Genomic DNA, 15,176 nt, shown 5'->3' with positions numbered 1-15,176 from the left:
CAGGAAGACAACTTGGGGGTCAACTTAATCTTACAGAAGGAGCTGAGAATTGGCCAGTTAAAGCCCAAACAGAGAGACTTTTGCCCCTTTTACTGCTTGCTACGTGCAAGTCTGTAATTGCAGAGATATAAAATGCAATTTTCAGCATCGAATGCAGACGTTGGAAAGCATGCGTCTTGGGCATTCGTTACCGCCTCATCCAGACCAAGTTCTAAAGCCAATAGTAAAAGCTATTTTTAATACCCACTCAAAATAAAACCAAATTAGTTACTTGGCAGAAGAGTTTTCCCATGCAAGCAGAACCCTTTTCTGCACGACAGCCCAGCACAGTGTGAGGGTAGTGTGGCCAGAGCAGGCACTGCAGAGCATGATGTGGTTCTCTGCATCCCTATGGGAAGGGGATTGTTTGGCAATGGTGGTAGAGCAGAGCTGAGTGTCAACAAATGCTTTGTGTGCCAGGAAATGGCAACATTCCCTCAAGTGATAAGCCCTGAGGAAATCCACGCTGACTTCCAGATAAGCAAAGTCTGTGAGTATAAATCAGTTTTGCTCGATTAAAGTCAAGAGAGCTACCTTTTACCAACTGAAGTATGACCCAGAACATGCAGATCTGGCATCAGTAGCCATTGAAATCATCTTCCTTAACAAAGGCTGAGCCCTATTGATAAATCTGATGCTTAAAGGCTTTTTGATACGAGTCAGAAAGCTCCTTTGCCAAATTCAGTGATGTCCAAAGTCCTTGTTATTTGTCTTGTGATCACACTCTCTCTCTTCTCTTTCTCTCCCCCATGCCCCCCTCCCTCCTAACAAGGTTCACATGTGTGTACGGCGCATGCTGTATGCACACATGAAAATATCCATTTTGTTTTCCATGATGTCTCATGTTATTTTCTGTGCTCTACCGCAGTTCAAGTAACCAAAAGGGATATCATCTTTCTTTTGGATGGATCACTCAACGTCGGAAATGCCAACTTCCCCTTTGTGCGGGACTTTGTTGTGACTTTAGTTAACAACCTTGATGTTGGAACTGACAAAATCCGAGTTGGCTTAGTGCAATTTAGCGACACTCCTAAAACCGAGTTCTCCCTATACTCATACCAAACCAAATCAGACATAATTCAACGTTTGGGGCAGCTGAGGCCCAAGGGTGGGTCAGTGCTGAACACTGGCTCTGCACTGAACTTTGTGCTTTCGAATCACTTCACTGAAGCTGGTGGGAGCAGAATAAATGAACAAGTGCCGCAGGTCCTAGTCCTGGTGACGGCAGGGAGGTCTGCCGATCCCTTCCTGCAAGTTTCCAATGACTTAGCTCGGGCCGGAGTGCTGACTTTTGCTGTTGGAGTTAGGAATGCGGATAAGGCAGAGCTTGAACAGATTGCGTTTAATCCAAGAATGGTATATTTTGTGGATGATTTCAGTGGTCTGACAGCATTACCTCAGGAGTTAAATAAGCCTATAACAACATATGTTAGTGGAGGTGTGGAGGAGGTTCCACTCGCCCCAACAGGTAATATCTACCTTCCTTCATCTTGACTGCATTAAATTAATCTTGTTTGTCTTGACTGTTTGTTTCCAATGTACACCTTCACACTTGTCCAAGGCCCTCAGTCAAAGCGTTGAAGACTGTGCCCAACCTTAAATACATGCTTTGACACAGTCAGCTCTTCATTTTGAAGTTGCAATTTAAAGACAGCACGGTTTGAAGGAGGTAAGGACTGAAGGATGAACAGAGTGACTCTATGCCCACTAGTCACCGATTCAGGTGTTCCCTTTTTACCTCCATAATAACATCACAACCTGCAAGTTCATTGCTTGTACTAGCTCAGGCAATGGGAGCTTGTAATTTGGCCACAGAGACTGTTATGCGAAGATAGATGTAGCACCAGTGGGCATGCAGGAGCAAGGTTCTAGCCACGTACGTGGAGCTAAATCGTTCCTTACAAGCACTCTGTAGAAGCGATACTACGAGTCTGTCACAGACTGAATTTGCCTTCAGATATTCAAAGTTAGGCTCTAACATTAAGCTTAAAAATTGTTGGTAAGCTTAACCTTTTATAAACTGTTTGTTCAATAATTCCCTTACTATGGTGTAACTCTATAACATGATGGAAAAGACAGCAGTGACAGCAGGGTAGCAAAGTCTCAGGCTGCAGCAAGCGAGAATAAGCTCAAGTGCAGCAGCAGTGGATGCAGAAACAAAGGGAGAAAGCTGCTTACTTCCAGAAGGTCTCAGGGATCTCCAATGATATACCCTCACCTCCACTGCCAACCTTTAAATGAGGTCTGGGGTGAATCCTGGCTCCACCCCTTCCAATCACTCAGGTACACTGCATACACCTGAGCTCTCCTGGGTCGGCCCTGCCTTCCGCCAGGTGCTCAATCACTGCTTCAGGCCATGGCTTAGCTTTTCCACTACACTATGGCTATACACATACAAAGACACAAGAATATCCAGAATAGTTTAGGCTGGAAAGGAGGTCATTAAGATTAACACAGCAGATGTTGAGATGCACAAATATGAAGTGCTTGGTTTTGCCTTGGATGCTTGATGAAACTAAAAGAGCCATTGATAATGGGTAACAGAAATTTCCAACTCCCAAAGTCATAACTCACCTCAGGATTTGACTGCCTTGCGATGCAATTGAGAGAAATACTCTAAGAGAACATGGAAAATATGCTATGTTTGTGTGTATAAACTAACATATATTCATCACTTACCGAGCCTTTAAATACAAAAAAAAACCAACAAACCCTTCCACTTCTGTTGTACTTCATGCCTCTATTGTCAGCAGGTTGCTAGAATAGATGTCACTGGTCTATTCCAAAATGGCCAATTTATGATATGACTGACATGATATGATACAAGTATATGATATGCTATATGATGTGAGATCCTGGTGCTTGAATTTACTGAGAGGTGTCCTTACTTACCTTTCCTTATCAGATAAACGCATCAAAGGTACTGTTTAATCCTATTATCTCTGAATACTTTGGTAAATGGGAATCACTTGTTTTGCATATTGAAATCCATCTGATTTAGAGAGAAGTTTCTAGGGTGAAATTTAAGAAGAAACATGCCTTCATATCTTTTCTTTCCCTCTTTTCCTTTGTGAATTTATTCTAGAAAGCAAGAAAGACATTTTATTCCTGATTGATGGTTCAGCCAACCTCTTGGGTAGCTTTCCTGCTGTCCGGGACTTTATACACAGAGTCATTTCTGACCTGAACGTGGGTCCTGACGCCACACGAGTAGCTGTGGCTCAGTTCAGTGACAACATCCAAGTTGAATTTGACTTTGCTGAACTCCCATCTAAGCAAGATATGCTTCTGAAAGTGAAAAGGATGAGGTTAAAAACTGGGAAGCAGCTGAATATCGGAGTCGCGCTCGATGAAGCCGTGAGGAGACTGTTTGTGAAGGAAGCTGGAAGCAGGATTGAAGAAGGCATTCCACAGTTCTTGGTCCTCCTCGCTGCTGGGAAATCAAATGATGAGGTGGAGCGACCATCGGGAGCTCTGAAGGAAGCTGGAGTTGTGACCTTTGCTATCAAAGCCAAAAACGCTGATTTATCAGAGCTGGAAAGGATAGCTTACGCCCCACAGTTCATTCTGAATGTGGAATCCCTTCCTCGGATTTCAGAGCTCCAGGCAAACATAGTGAACCTACTGAAAACTATCCAGTTTCAGCCAACAGGTACAAGGCCCCATGGTTTCTGTGGTTTCCAAGGGGCTGAGAATTACCATTTGGCCCCTTCTTTTCAGTAACTGGGGCACTTGGGCCTGGTGATGTTTAAAATGATTATGTAGAAACTGCTATTGTACTTGGATTTTCCTCTGGTCACACCCTGATCCAGCAAACACTAAGGTCCAAACTGAATTTTAAAGATGAGTCATTCCATTAAAGGAAAAAGCCTTTTGTTCAGCTGCAAGAGCTGCAATAAATGCTGTTACTGATGCGTAAATGATGGTATAAGCATGAAGTAACAGACCCATTGCCCTAGTTAAATAAATTGAAATACAGTGCTGGGCAAGGACTTGGAGGAGCAAATTAAGGCTTATCTCAATTCCTCTTTCTATTCACCACTTCCTGGAGGAGTGATAGGGTGTAAGAAGCACTGTAGAGTCAGTGTGATCCCGCAACACAACCCCCCCTTATTCACTCTTTCTCTATTACTTAAAGGGCATAACAGCAGTCTTTACATTTTGTACCTAGGCACCAATAAATCAGATGATCTTCACACAGTTACTATTAAAAGCTCACCTGCTGAAAAGGGATGAATTAAAGAACATAACATATCACAAAAGAATCACATCTATCAGAAATTGAAACCGCAGTACTGGAAACTGTGCAACTGGGTGATTTCCCAAAGGCAACCATAATTTGAGAGTTGACCTGTCTTCCAACAGCAGGTGGAGACAAGGAAAACTGTAATGACTTCCACATCATCTCTTCATGGGCAGATGGACTTAGAATCATAGAAACATACAAAAGAAATAGGGCTGGAAGAGATCTCAGGGTGCCATCTGCTACACATCCACTTCCCCAAGAGGATCTGCTTGTCCAGAATTGGCTGACACTTTTCTAACCTGTTCTGAAAATCCTTCTAGTACAGAAAATTCCTCTGGCCTCTCTAATCAATCGATGCAATTGATGGAATATCCTCATTGGTAGATATTTGACATAAGTGTCAATCCTCTGCCTTTCTTGTTACGGCTTAATCCACGTACATCTCTTTCAATTCAGAAGGAATACAGGTGTTAGCTCTTTCTTGTGTTTTGTTTGACCACCTTTCATTCACTTTCAGCTTGCCATGTATACAAGGGTGGTGAAGCACTGGCACAGGTTGCCCAGAGAGGTGGTGGATGCCCCATCTCTGCAGACACTCAAAGTCAGGCTGGATGGGGCTCTGGACACCTGATGGAGCTGTAGGTGTCCCTGTTCATTGCAGAAGAGTTGGACTAGATGGCCTTTAAAGGTCCCTTTCAACTCAAACAATTCTATGTCTTTTCTTAGTCATTATGTCTCTAGCTGTGTAACCTTCTCAGTCTCCTAAGATTAGTTCATTAGGCTCAATTTGTTTGAAAAGTAGGGTATAAATAAGGACATTTGAATATTCTTAAGCTGATCTTCTCTTACATGAGACAGAAACCATATCCCATTGTTGCTGGAAGTATCTGTACTTTTATTTGGGAGGTGGAAGTTAAAAGGCATTAAACATTTTGCCCATGTTGGCATTGTCTGCCTGGAGCCTTCACTTTGTGGATGACCAGGCTCTTTTTGATCTTCCTTTTATTGCAAGTTACTTACAAATCAGATCTCTGCTACTGCAGATGCTTCTTGCTAGATCTCAGTTTGTGCTTTTGGCCATTCTCATTTTCTCTGTGCTGGTTTGGAGTATTACTTCTTAGTAATCTGATCCCATCTGTGCTTTTATGTCAATCCTCTCATGCTCCATGAAGAGCTCTTGATTTACACTGTTTTTCAGAGGGATAGCTAGATGTCTTTAATGTTGTTAAGAAGCTTGCATTCTGCAAACTAATCCCAGCAGACTGAGGGTTTAAAATTCCTTTGACAACAAGATACTGCAACCAATTCCACTAGCTGCTCCCCAGGAGCTGCACCCACCTCCTTTTCCTAGTATTCTTGACCCACCTCATCAGTGTACACATAATTTTTCTTCTACCTAGAGACTTTTGTTAGGCCTCTTTTCCTCTGTTCCTGAGCTTCAGAAGAGCTATATGAAACCAGGATATGCCAGGCAGTGTCTGCTCCCTCTTCCTACTTGCCTTGCTCAACAAGCTATTTTAATATTCCAGCCCTATGTATTAATCTACCAAATTTCTGACATTCTTCCTACGTAATAAGCTTTTCCTGAAGTCTGTATTAAGATTTCAGTTACCCTTGATAACTTTTTATATTTCAAGCATTCATGAACATAAAACATTTCCTTCAGGGGAACAGTTCATGCCCCTGTTGTCCCAATGACCATTGCTATGAAAAAGCAATGGGGATGCCATTCTTCTGCTTGATGTTTGAAATGCAGTGATGTTTTCTGTGTGGCTGAGCCAAAGTTTTGCAATTCCATTAGCCAACAGCAGAATTCAACAACAATTTGCCTGATCTCTGAGTTATATAAATAATAAATACTGAGTGTTAGCTCACCATTATTATTCTTTGCCCTTGAAGAAAGTTCAAACTTAAAAGAAACAAAAAACAAAAAACAAACACAGTGACTTGTATTTCAGAAAAGCAGCTCAGCATTTTCAGTTGGATGTGCTTTTCGGCAAGTTCTTATTTTGTCTGGGCATGTGCAGGATCATCTTTCTCTGAGGTCAGTGATGCCTGAGAAAAGCTGTTGTCTCCCTGTCTGCTGGCTCCCTGTCAGCACCCCCTCTGCAGTAATCATAGAAAGACATTTCCTTCTGAAAACCAGATTTATCTGTCAGCCAAAATCCCTCAGGTAGAGGATGACACCTGGAGGCCCTTGGCACCCTATTTCCTATGTGTCTATGATTCTATGACTTGGTGGATAAGGCACTGCAGACATTGCACTGTAGTTTCCACCAACTTCCACCCATCTGCCTCCTCACCAGGGATTGCACCCTATTGCAAACTAACTGAAAAACCCATTCTGACACCTCGCTGTCCTCTCCTTACACTTCTGTACTCCTTTGGTTCAATGAATTCAGAGAACAATCACTTCAAAAGAGAATCTCACTTATTCTCCCTTCCCTTACTTGTCTCAAACAGTAGTTGAGAGAGGTGAGAAGAAGGATGTGGTGTTTCTAATCGATGGCTCGGATGGTGTCAGAAGAGGTTTCCCTCTCCTGAAGACCTTTGTGGAAAGAGTTGTCGAAAGCCTTGATATTGGCCGTGACAAGGTCCGTGTGGCCATTGTGCAGTACAGCAACGTCATACAACCTGAGTTCTTGCTGGATGCCTATGAAGACAAAGCCGATTTAGTCAGTGCCATCCAGGCTCTGACAATTATGGGAGGATCTCCTCTGAACACTGGAGCAGCCCTCGACTATCTCATCAAGAACGTGTTCACCGTGTCGAGTGGCAGCAGGATAGCTGAGGGCGTCCCGCAGTTCCTGATCCTGCTCACTGCTGACCGATCCCAGGATGATGTGAGGAGGCCCTCGGTGGTCCTCAAGACGAGTGGCACAGTGCCCTTCGGCATTGGGATTGGAAACGCCGACCTCACAGAGCTTCAGACGATTTCCTTCCTCCCGGATTTTGCTATCTCTGTACCTGACTTCAGCCAGCTGGATTCAGTGCAACAGGCCGTGTCCAACAGAGTCATCCGACTGACCAAGAAAGAAATAGAGTCACTTGCCCCTGATCTGGTTTTTACATCACCCAGCCCAGGTGAGAAGAAGTTTGTGTCTGCACCAAGAGCCAGCGGCAAAATATGATGTTTAGTAACATCATGGTTGCAACACAAACAGAAAAGCAGAGATGGTCACGGCTCTACATCCACCTTGGTCTCACTGTTAATGTATTTTCTGATGTACTTAGGGTTAGTAGGAGCTGTGACATTAAGCTGACCCACCCTTAATCACAGTCCTACAAAGTGATCCATGTTACATCAACATGGAAGACACACAAAGTGGATGCCAGGATTTTAATCTTATTTTAATTCAATGAACTGTTATTTCAGTCCGTACTATTCCTCCCAAAAAGGAAATGGCATCGTTTAGATGTTACAGGGATTCCATCACACAACTACATACCAACGTCACCTTTCTGCTAAATTTAAGACCTTCTTCTGATGTGTCTAACATTTGCTACGCTCATTCACAGGGGGAAAGGAAAATGGAAAAGAATCAGAAACTTCCATTTCTGGTCTCACTTTGAATGAATTCCAGCCAGCACTCACTCGTCCTGAGGGCATGAAGGATACCCAACCCAAATCAATCCCTTCGAAATTCACCATTCTACTCTATCTGTTCCTTCCCTTCAAAGTCAGATTGTTTTCCCCAAGCCCCACTTGTCAATGTAATATTCAGTGATAATTCAGACTCTGACCTGAATTACTGAGAGAATCATGGGATAAAATCTATCTTAGAGGAGAAAGACAAGGAAAGAGGAATGGCTTGTGTGGCAGCCTGCCCTGAGTAAGGATCACCATGCTACATTTCCTTGTGTGTAGATCCCACTGGGAATTAATGTTCTAAGATTCTCTTGCTCTCTCTTGCTTCCTTTTCTCTCGAAACTGCTGTTCTTGCACTGCCTCGGGATGTGCCTAGTAGACTGGCCTAGTCTCTGGGGCTCCCAGGAGAAATCGTAAGGGAAGAAACAACAGGCCTTTTCCCAAAGCATAGGCCAGTGATGTAGATGATGATGACATTAGCTGCTCTCCATAAGCAATGCTTGATAACATCTTTTGACTCCTTCTTTCTTTTCCACAGCGGGTGCGAAGAGGGATATTGTGTTCCTGGTCGATGGCTCCCGCTACGCCGCCCAGGAGTTCTACCTTATCCGTGACCTCATTGAGAGGATAGTGAACAACCTGGATGTGGGCTTTGACACCACCCGGGTTTCAGTGGTCCAGTTCAGTGAACATCCCCATGTGGAGTTCCTACTCAATGCTCATTCCACCAAGGATGAGGTGCAAGGTGCAGTGAGGCGGCTGCGGCCACGGGGTGGCCAGCAGGTGAACATGGGAGAAGCCCTTGAATTTGTGGCAAAAACCATCTTCACCCGTCCCTCTGGGAGCCGCATAGAAGAGGGTGTCCCTCAGTTTTTGGTTATCCTCTCCTCCCGCAAGTCTGATGATGACTTAGAATTCCCATCGGTGCAAGTCAAACAAGTAGGAGTGGCACCTCTGGTCATCGCAAAGAACATGGATCCTGAGGAGATGGTGCAGATTTCCCTTAGCCCTGATTATGTGTTCCAAGTCTCCAGCTTCCAGGAACTGCCCAGCCTTGAACAGAAGCTGCTGGCTCCTATTGAAACCCTGAGTGCGGACCAAATCAGACAACTCCTGGGAGATGTGACAGTTCCAGGTAAGACCCTGTCATTACCAGCTGCCTCTGTTGCTATTCAAGTAAATATTACACTACTGGGTAAACGATTTTCAATTCCTTCTTTTCTTAGTTAAAAGTGGGGGCAGCACACATACTGCTTTTGGAGACCACATCTAAACATGCAGAAATTTTTCCTTAGTACCTAAATATATAACTTATTTTTATTTTCAAGTCAAAGACTGCAAGGTGCTTGATTGCATGTTCCCATTTAGTGGCTCACTAAGAGAAAGACATAAGTCTTTGGCAAAACAGAGCTAGAAACATTGCCAAATGCAGACAAGAGTGTTGAAGAATGAAACGGATAATCATAGAATCATAGAACTGTAGAATGGCCTGGGTTGAAAAGGACCACAATGCTCATCCAGTTTCAACCCCTTGCTATGTGCAGGGTTGCCAACCACCAGACCAGGCTGCCCAGAGCCATATCCAGCCTGGCTTTGAATGCCTCCAGGGATGGGGCATCCACAACCTCCTTGAACAACCTGTTCCAATGCATCACCACCCTCAGATGATAAGGGTCTGAGTAGTACACGCTTAGAATATTAGGCAAGTCACTAATGCATGCATGCACTTGCAAACAAGCCCTTGTGGATGAGCTCCACAAAGCACCGTGCCTAAATTTGGGTAAAATATACCATGCAGTTTTACATTACCTGAGAAGATATAGCACAGAAATCCTGCAGAAAAGTCTAAGCAAAGACTTGGCGCACAAATAATTTCCCCTCTTTTTGCTTCCCGGCAGATGTTTCTGGTGAGGAAAAGGATGTAGTCTTCCTTATTGATAGCTCCGACAGCGTTAGGACTGATGGGCTTGCTCACATTCGGGATTTCATCAGCAGAATCGTTCAGCAGCTTGATGTTGGGCCGAACAAAGTGCGGATTGGAGTGGTTCAGTTCAGCAATAACGTCTTCCCTGAGTTCTTCTTGAAAACCCACAAATCTAAAAACGCCGTATTGCAAGCCATCCGCCGCTTACGGCTTAGAGGAGGGTACCCCGTGAACGCTGGCAAAGCCCTGGACTACGTGGTGAAGAACTACTTCATCAAGTCTGCAGGGAGCAGGATAGAAGATGGAGTGCCCCAGCATCTAGTTGTCATCCTTGGAGATCAGTCCCAGGATGATGTCAACAGGCCTGCTAATGTGATTTCTTCAACGAGTATTCAACCTCTGGGTGTAGGAGCCAGGAATGTAGACAGGAACCAGTTGCAGGTCATTACCAATGATCCTGGCCGTGTGCTTGTAGTACAGGACTTCACGGGGCTGCCCACTTTAGAAAGAAGGGTGCAGAACATTCTTGAAGAGCTTCCAGTACCTACAACAGAAAGCCCCGGATATCCAGGACCTGGTAAGATTGCTAATGTATCCTGCAGGCTTTTCTCAATATAACACAGACAGAGTTTGTACAATGTGTAAATGGCTCCATAACTCTTTTTAATCCCCAAAAGTTAAGTTGCTTTGAAGAACACTTTGAAGATGATTTTGTGGATCACAGGAAAGCATAGAATTTGAAAAGAGATGAGGCTATCATGAAAACATGAGGTGTAATAAAAACATTGTGTAAAAGGTTTTATCATGTATGCATGTAAAATCACTCCAAAGACCAACAAAGCTTAGAAGTTTGAAAGGAGAGAGAAATGCAATGCTATCTGACATAGCACTAAGCACCATAAGTATTATAAATGTCGCAAACAATGATTAGCCATTTTGATTTTTTTGTAATTTCTTTTTCAGGAGGCAAAAAGCAGGCTGACATTGTGTTTTTGCTGGATGGCTCCATCAACCTGGGAAGAGATAACTTCCAGGAAGTTCTCCAGTTTGTGTATTCTATAGTGGATGCCATCTATGAGGATGGTGACTCCATCCAGGTAGGACTGGCACAGTACAACTCTGATGTCACTGATGAGTTTTTCCTCAAGGATTACTCCACCAAACCTCAGATTTTAGATGCCATCAACAAAGTGATCTACAAAGGTGGCCGAGTGGCAAACACTGGTGCAGCCATCAGGCACCTTCAGGCAAAACACTTTGTAAAGGAGGCCGGCAGCCGAATTGACCAGAGGGTGCCTCAGATCGCCTTCATCATCACAGGGGGGAAATCTTCAGATGATGGGCAGGGTGCTTCCATGGAAGTCGCACAGAAAGGTGTCAAGGTGTTTGCAGTTGGCGTAAGGAACATCGACTTGGAGGAAGTCAGCAAGTTGGCCAGCGAGAGTGCCACGAGCTTCAGAGTGTCGACAGCTCAGGAGTTATCTGAACTGAATGAGCAGGTCTTGGTTACATTGGCAGCTGCTATGGAGGAGAAACTGTGCCCAGGAACAACAGACGTGACGAGAGGTAAGCACCATCCTTGCATAAAATGTTCAGGTTACTCCCAGTTGGAGTCCATTTTGATGGACTCCTCCAGCTTGCCTATAGCTGAGTCCAGGCATGAGCTTGGACCTCCTCCAAGAACGTGGTGATCAGCCCTTTGTACAGGAGCTTCAGCACATGAATGACTTGTGCACTGTCACCTCAGGACTGCAATTGTGGAAGAATTAAAGATAGGACAGGCTGTGGCACAGGAGATAGGAGACACTGCTTGATGGAGATGGCTTCACCTCAGGAATGGGCTAGCCCCAAACTACTGACCCTCTGCTGCTATATCAGAGGGGCTCCTGCCTGTCTGATCCTGTTTGACCCAGATTATGGTTGCTGTGATGAGAGGAAGTCCACAGAACTTGTATATCAAACAGTAGCATTTCTTTGTTCAGAGACCATCTGTTGAAATCATAGAATCATAGTGATGGTTGGAAAGACCGCTGAGATCATCTAGTCCAACCTTCCACCCAATGTCTAACAGGATTAGGGAAGTCTGAACATTTGCACAGGTTGCTCAGAGAGGCTGTAGAAACTTGTAGAGACCTTTCTAAGTGACCTTGATGTGGTGCTGGGCACTCTGCTCTGTCTCTGCTGGAGCTGGGGTTGGGCCAGAGGTACCTAGAGATCTCTTCCCACTTCAGCCATTCTTTGGTTCTGTCACTGTTGCTTGAAAATCATCTGTTGCATTGCTCAACAGTGACGCTCTCCTCTCTTTCCACGTTTCCCTTTCAGACTGCGACTTAGATGTGATTCTTGGCTTCGATGTGTCAGATGTCGGAGCCGGCCAAAACATCTTCAATTCCCAGAGAGGGCTGGAGTCCAGGGTCGAGGCTGTGCTGAACAGAATAACACAGATGCAGAAAATCAGCTGTACTGGCAGCCAGGCGCCCAATGTCAGGGTGGCCATCATGGCCCAGTCCCGGGGGGGACCCGTGGAGGGATTGGACTTTTCTGAGTACCAGCCTGAGCTCTTTGAGAGGTTCCAAGGCATGCGCACCCGCGGACCCTATTTCCTCACAGCTGAGACGCTGAAATCCTACCAGAACAAGTTCAGATCAGCACCCTCTGGCAGCACCAAGGTAAGTCAAAACCAAGGCTGATAGTGTTGGACAGGAAAGCTGCCCTCTGGTATATTTTGGTTGAGAAGGAAGGCTGCTCTTTGATTTTGGTCAATAAAGTGTATTCATAAGAAAAAACCTGACTTTTGGTCACCTGCTTGTTCCCTGTGGCCTCCCAGCACTGTCAGTGCCCTGCCCTGGTCATTGCTGAGCAGCCAGGGCCCAGAGGCACTGCTTGGCCACACACCTTTCACACCTGTCTGATACGATGCACATAAATCTGGCACAGAAATGCATAGACTCATGTCCAGCAAAGTTGGGAAAGGAGGAGCAATTCTCCCATCTCAGCTTGGACAAAATCTCCCTTGGACGAAGGCTCTCCAGGTTGCTCACGATTGCATTCCAACTCCAAGAATTCTATGATTGATCTATGATTGAATGATTCTGTGATTTCACACCAGAAAATCTCCAGGTCCCAACGTCGATTTGTTTCTCTCCCAGGTGGTAATCCATTTTACAGATGGTACAGACGACTCCTTGGATCAGATGAAGACTGCCTCGGCTGATTTGCGTAGACAAGGTAATTTTTACTTTTTGAGAAAGTGACGATGGAGGCCGCATTAACATGTCACATGCTTTAACACTGTTTTTCACTGATCAGCCATGTTTTGATAGCACTGAATAAGGATTTCAGTACGTCAGTGACTTGTACACATATTGCTGTTTTTTCATCACCTTCCCGTGATATTTAGATACCAGCTAGTACCTAAGTATGGGGGGAACTTGCACCAAGTGTATTTGTTCTTGGTCAAAAAACTTCCATTTGCAACTGGAGAGGCTGAGAACAACCCCGCTTTGCAGGTGAGGTTGTGCACGCTCTGCAGAGCACCGTGTCTCATCACAGCTCCTTCTGCTTTCAGGTGTCCATGCTCTCCTCTTCGTTGGCTTGGATCGAGTGAAAAACTTTGAGGAAGTGATGCAGCTGGAGTTCGGGCGGGGTTTCACCTACAACAGGCCGCTGAGAGTTAATCTCCTGGACTTGGATTTCGAGTTGGCAGAGCAGCTTGTAAGTCACTTGGCACAGGCAGCGCTGCCTTGCAATGCTGGGGAAAAGCCAAAGGCTGGATGTGCTGCAGGTCTGGAGTGCCGCTGAATCACACCCTCTTGGCTCCGGCCATTCCCCCTCCCTAGCTCATGTCTGCTCTTTATACAGATGCCATAGCAAATTAATGAAAAGCAGATCCTGGTGCTGTTCTGTCCTGTGCCATTCCTGCAGTAAGGCTTCTCCCGTTCAGGCTGCAAAGCACAAAGCCCACTGAGACTAAATCAAATGGAACAGCTTAACAATCCACATATGCACCAGCACCAAACTAAAGGCTTGAGGGTGATGCACCATCATGCATTGTCAGTGCTAAATCTCCTGCATAAATATAACTTTCTAGGTTTCTTCCTGGAGTTGATACAGTACCTATGTGTTAGCCGTGTTTCTTACAAACGGTAGTTCTTTTTCTTCCAGGTAGAAGCTCATAAATTTACCTCCACTCCATGTATATATCCTCTCTCGAGCCTATTGAAAACTAATTTGCTATCATCCCTTACACGTGCAGCTCCCCCTAACTTCACATCTGCTCTAGATTTGTTAACCTCCTTTTCCAGCAGCTTTAATAAAAATTAGGCTTAATCCGCTATTACAACCTCGATGGGCCCTTCTCTGCAGAGCCAAGTGCAGCCACTTGGAAGTGAACCATGGTTTTTGGGATAAGAGCTACTCTTCAGCCCATCCCCGTGTAGTTCTTTTGACTAGGAAAATCCTTTCAAAATGTAAATGTGCAAAGCTGGCAGGAGGCATCTGCAGCCAGCAATGTACTTGGCAAAGAAAAGGATTTTTTCTTTCTAGTGGATGATGCAAAACCAAGCTGTGATTTCTCTGAATTCATATCTTCTTATTTTTTCCTCTTGCTGCGTGCTTGCTAATTGTTCTCAGCCCGTGGATTGCTGGTGAACTGCTTTCTCCTGCCCTACTCCACAGCTTGGATTTGTTTCTACAGAGATGAGATTGCTCTCTTCAGCGACAGGCACCGTTCTGGGGACTGGTCTCCTACTAAATGCCCTCTGTGACTACTGCCCAAGCAGAATGTTGATATCCCCTAAACAAGCAATCTAATCTTTATGCCATCACACACCTCTTTCTCACACTGCTGTGACTGTTTTCTGGTGGAGAGAACCCAACATTCAGTTGTGCCATCTGTGTTTTCTCACAGGATAACATTGCAGAAAGGACGTGCTGTGGGGTCCACTGCAAGTGCTCAGGGCAGAGAGGGGACAGAGGTCTTCCCGGCCCCATAGGACCAAAGGTAGGTCACTTCATCTGAAGAGGACAGCATCCGACATGGCGGTGATGGGTGGGTGGACATGCAGGTTGTGCACGTTGCACTGGGTGGTGCTCACGGGGAGGTTGTGTTCCTCTCACTCCTCCCCTCCATTGTAAAATTGCCTCTGGGCCATCCACAGCAGTTGAGAACTGCTCTTCTTTCTTTTTCTCACAGCCTGTGTGCTGTTAACCAACTGATATGGAAGGGAGGGCAGGAGGGAAGGAGAGAAAAGCATCCCATAAGACAACCTGGGGACACCAAAGCAGGGTGGTTGCTTTCCTTGCCTTGTTTATGGAGGCGATCATGCAGATGCTGTGTGCTGAAATCCTAAATGTCAATTTAGAGGTGGCTCGCAGCA

General features: G+C 45.1%; 1 protein-coding gene across 14 annotated transcripts in view; it reads left to right on the top strand.

Annotated features, from left to right (window-relative positions):
- COL6A3 (collagen type VI alpha 3 chain) overlaps window positions 1–15,176 on the top strand; it is a 53,876-nt gene that overhangs the window by 18,059 nt on the left and 20,641 nt on the right. For 9 of the 14 annotated variants that reach the window (XM_010713251.3, XM_019616865.2, XM_010713249.3 and 6 more), the window contains 10 exons: window positions 908–1,507; window positions 3,125–3,691; window positions 6,749–7,369; window positions 8,413–9,009; window positions 9,773–10,375; window positions 10,762–11,364; window positions 12,121–12,467; window positions 12,948–13,026; window positions 13,367–13,512; window positions 14,708–14,800. In XM_010713251.3, the coding sequence (XP_010711553.1) occupies window positions 908–1,507; window positions 3,125–3,691; window positions 6,749–7,369; window positions 8,413–9,009; window positions 9,773–10,375; window positions 10,762–11,364; window positions 12,121–12,467; window positions 12,948–13,026; window positions 13,367–13,512; window positions 14,708–14,800 (4,256 nt within the window). The remainder of the gene's footprint in view (window positions 1–907; window positions 1,508–3,124; window positions 3,692–6,748; window positions 7,370–8,412; window positions 9,010–9,772; window positions 10,376–10,761; window positions 11,365–12,120; window positions 12,468–12,947; window positions 13,027–13,366; window positions 13,513–14,707; window positions 14,801–15,176) is intronic. The other 5 variants (XM_010713254.3, XM_010713248.3, XM_010713253.3 and 2 more) reach the window with 3 other exon arrangements.

This window comes from Meleagris gallopavo, chromosome 7, assembly GCF_000146605.3.
Source record: "Meleagris gallopavo isolate NT-WF06-2002-E0010 breed Aviagen turkey brand Nicholas breeding stock chromosome 7, Turkey_5.1, whole genome shotgun sequence".
Taxonomy (NCBI): Eukaryota; Metazoa; Chordata; class Aves; order Galliformes; family Phasianidae; genus Meleagris; species Meleagris gallopavo.
This window is presented reverse-complemented; position numbering and strand designations above follow the sequence as displayed.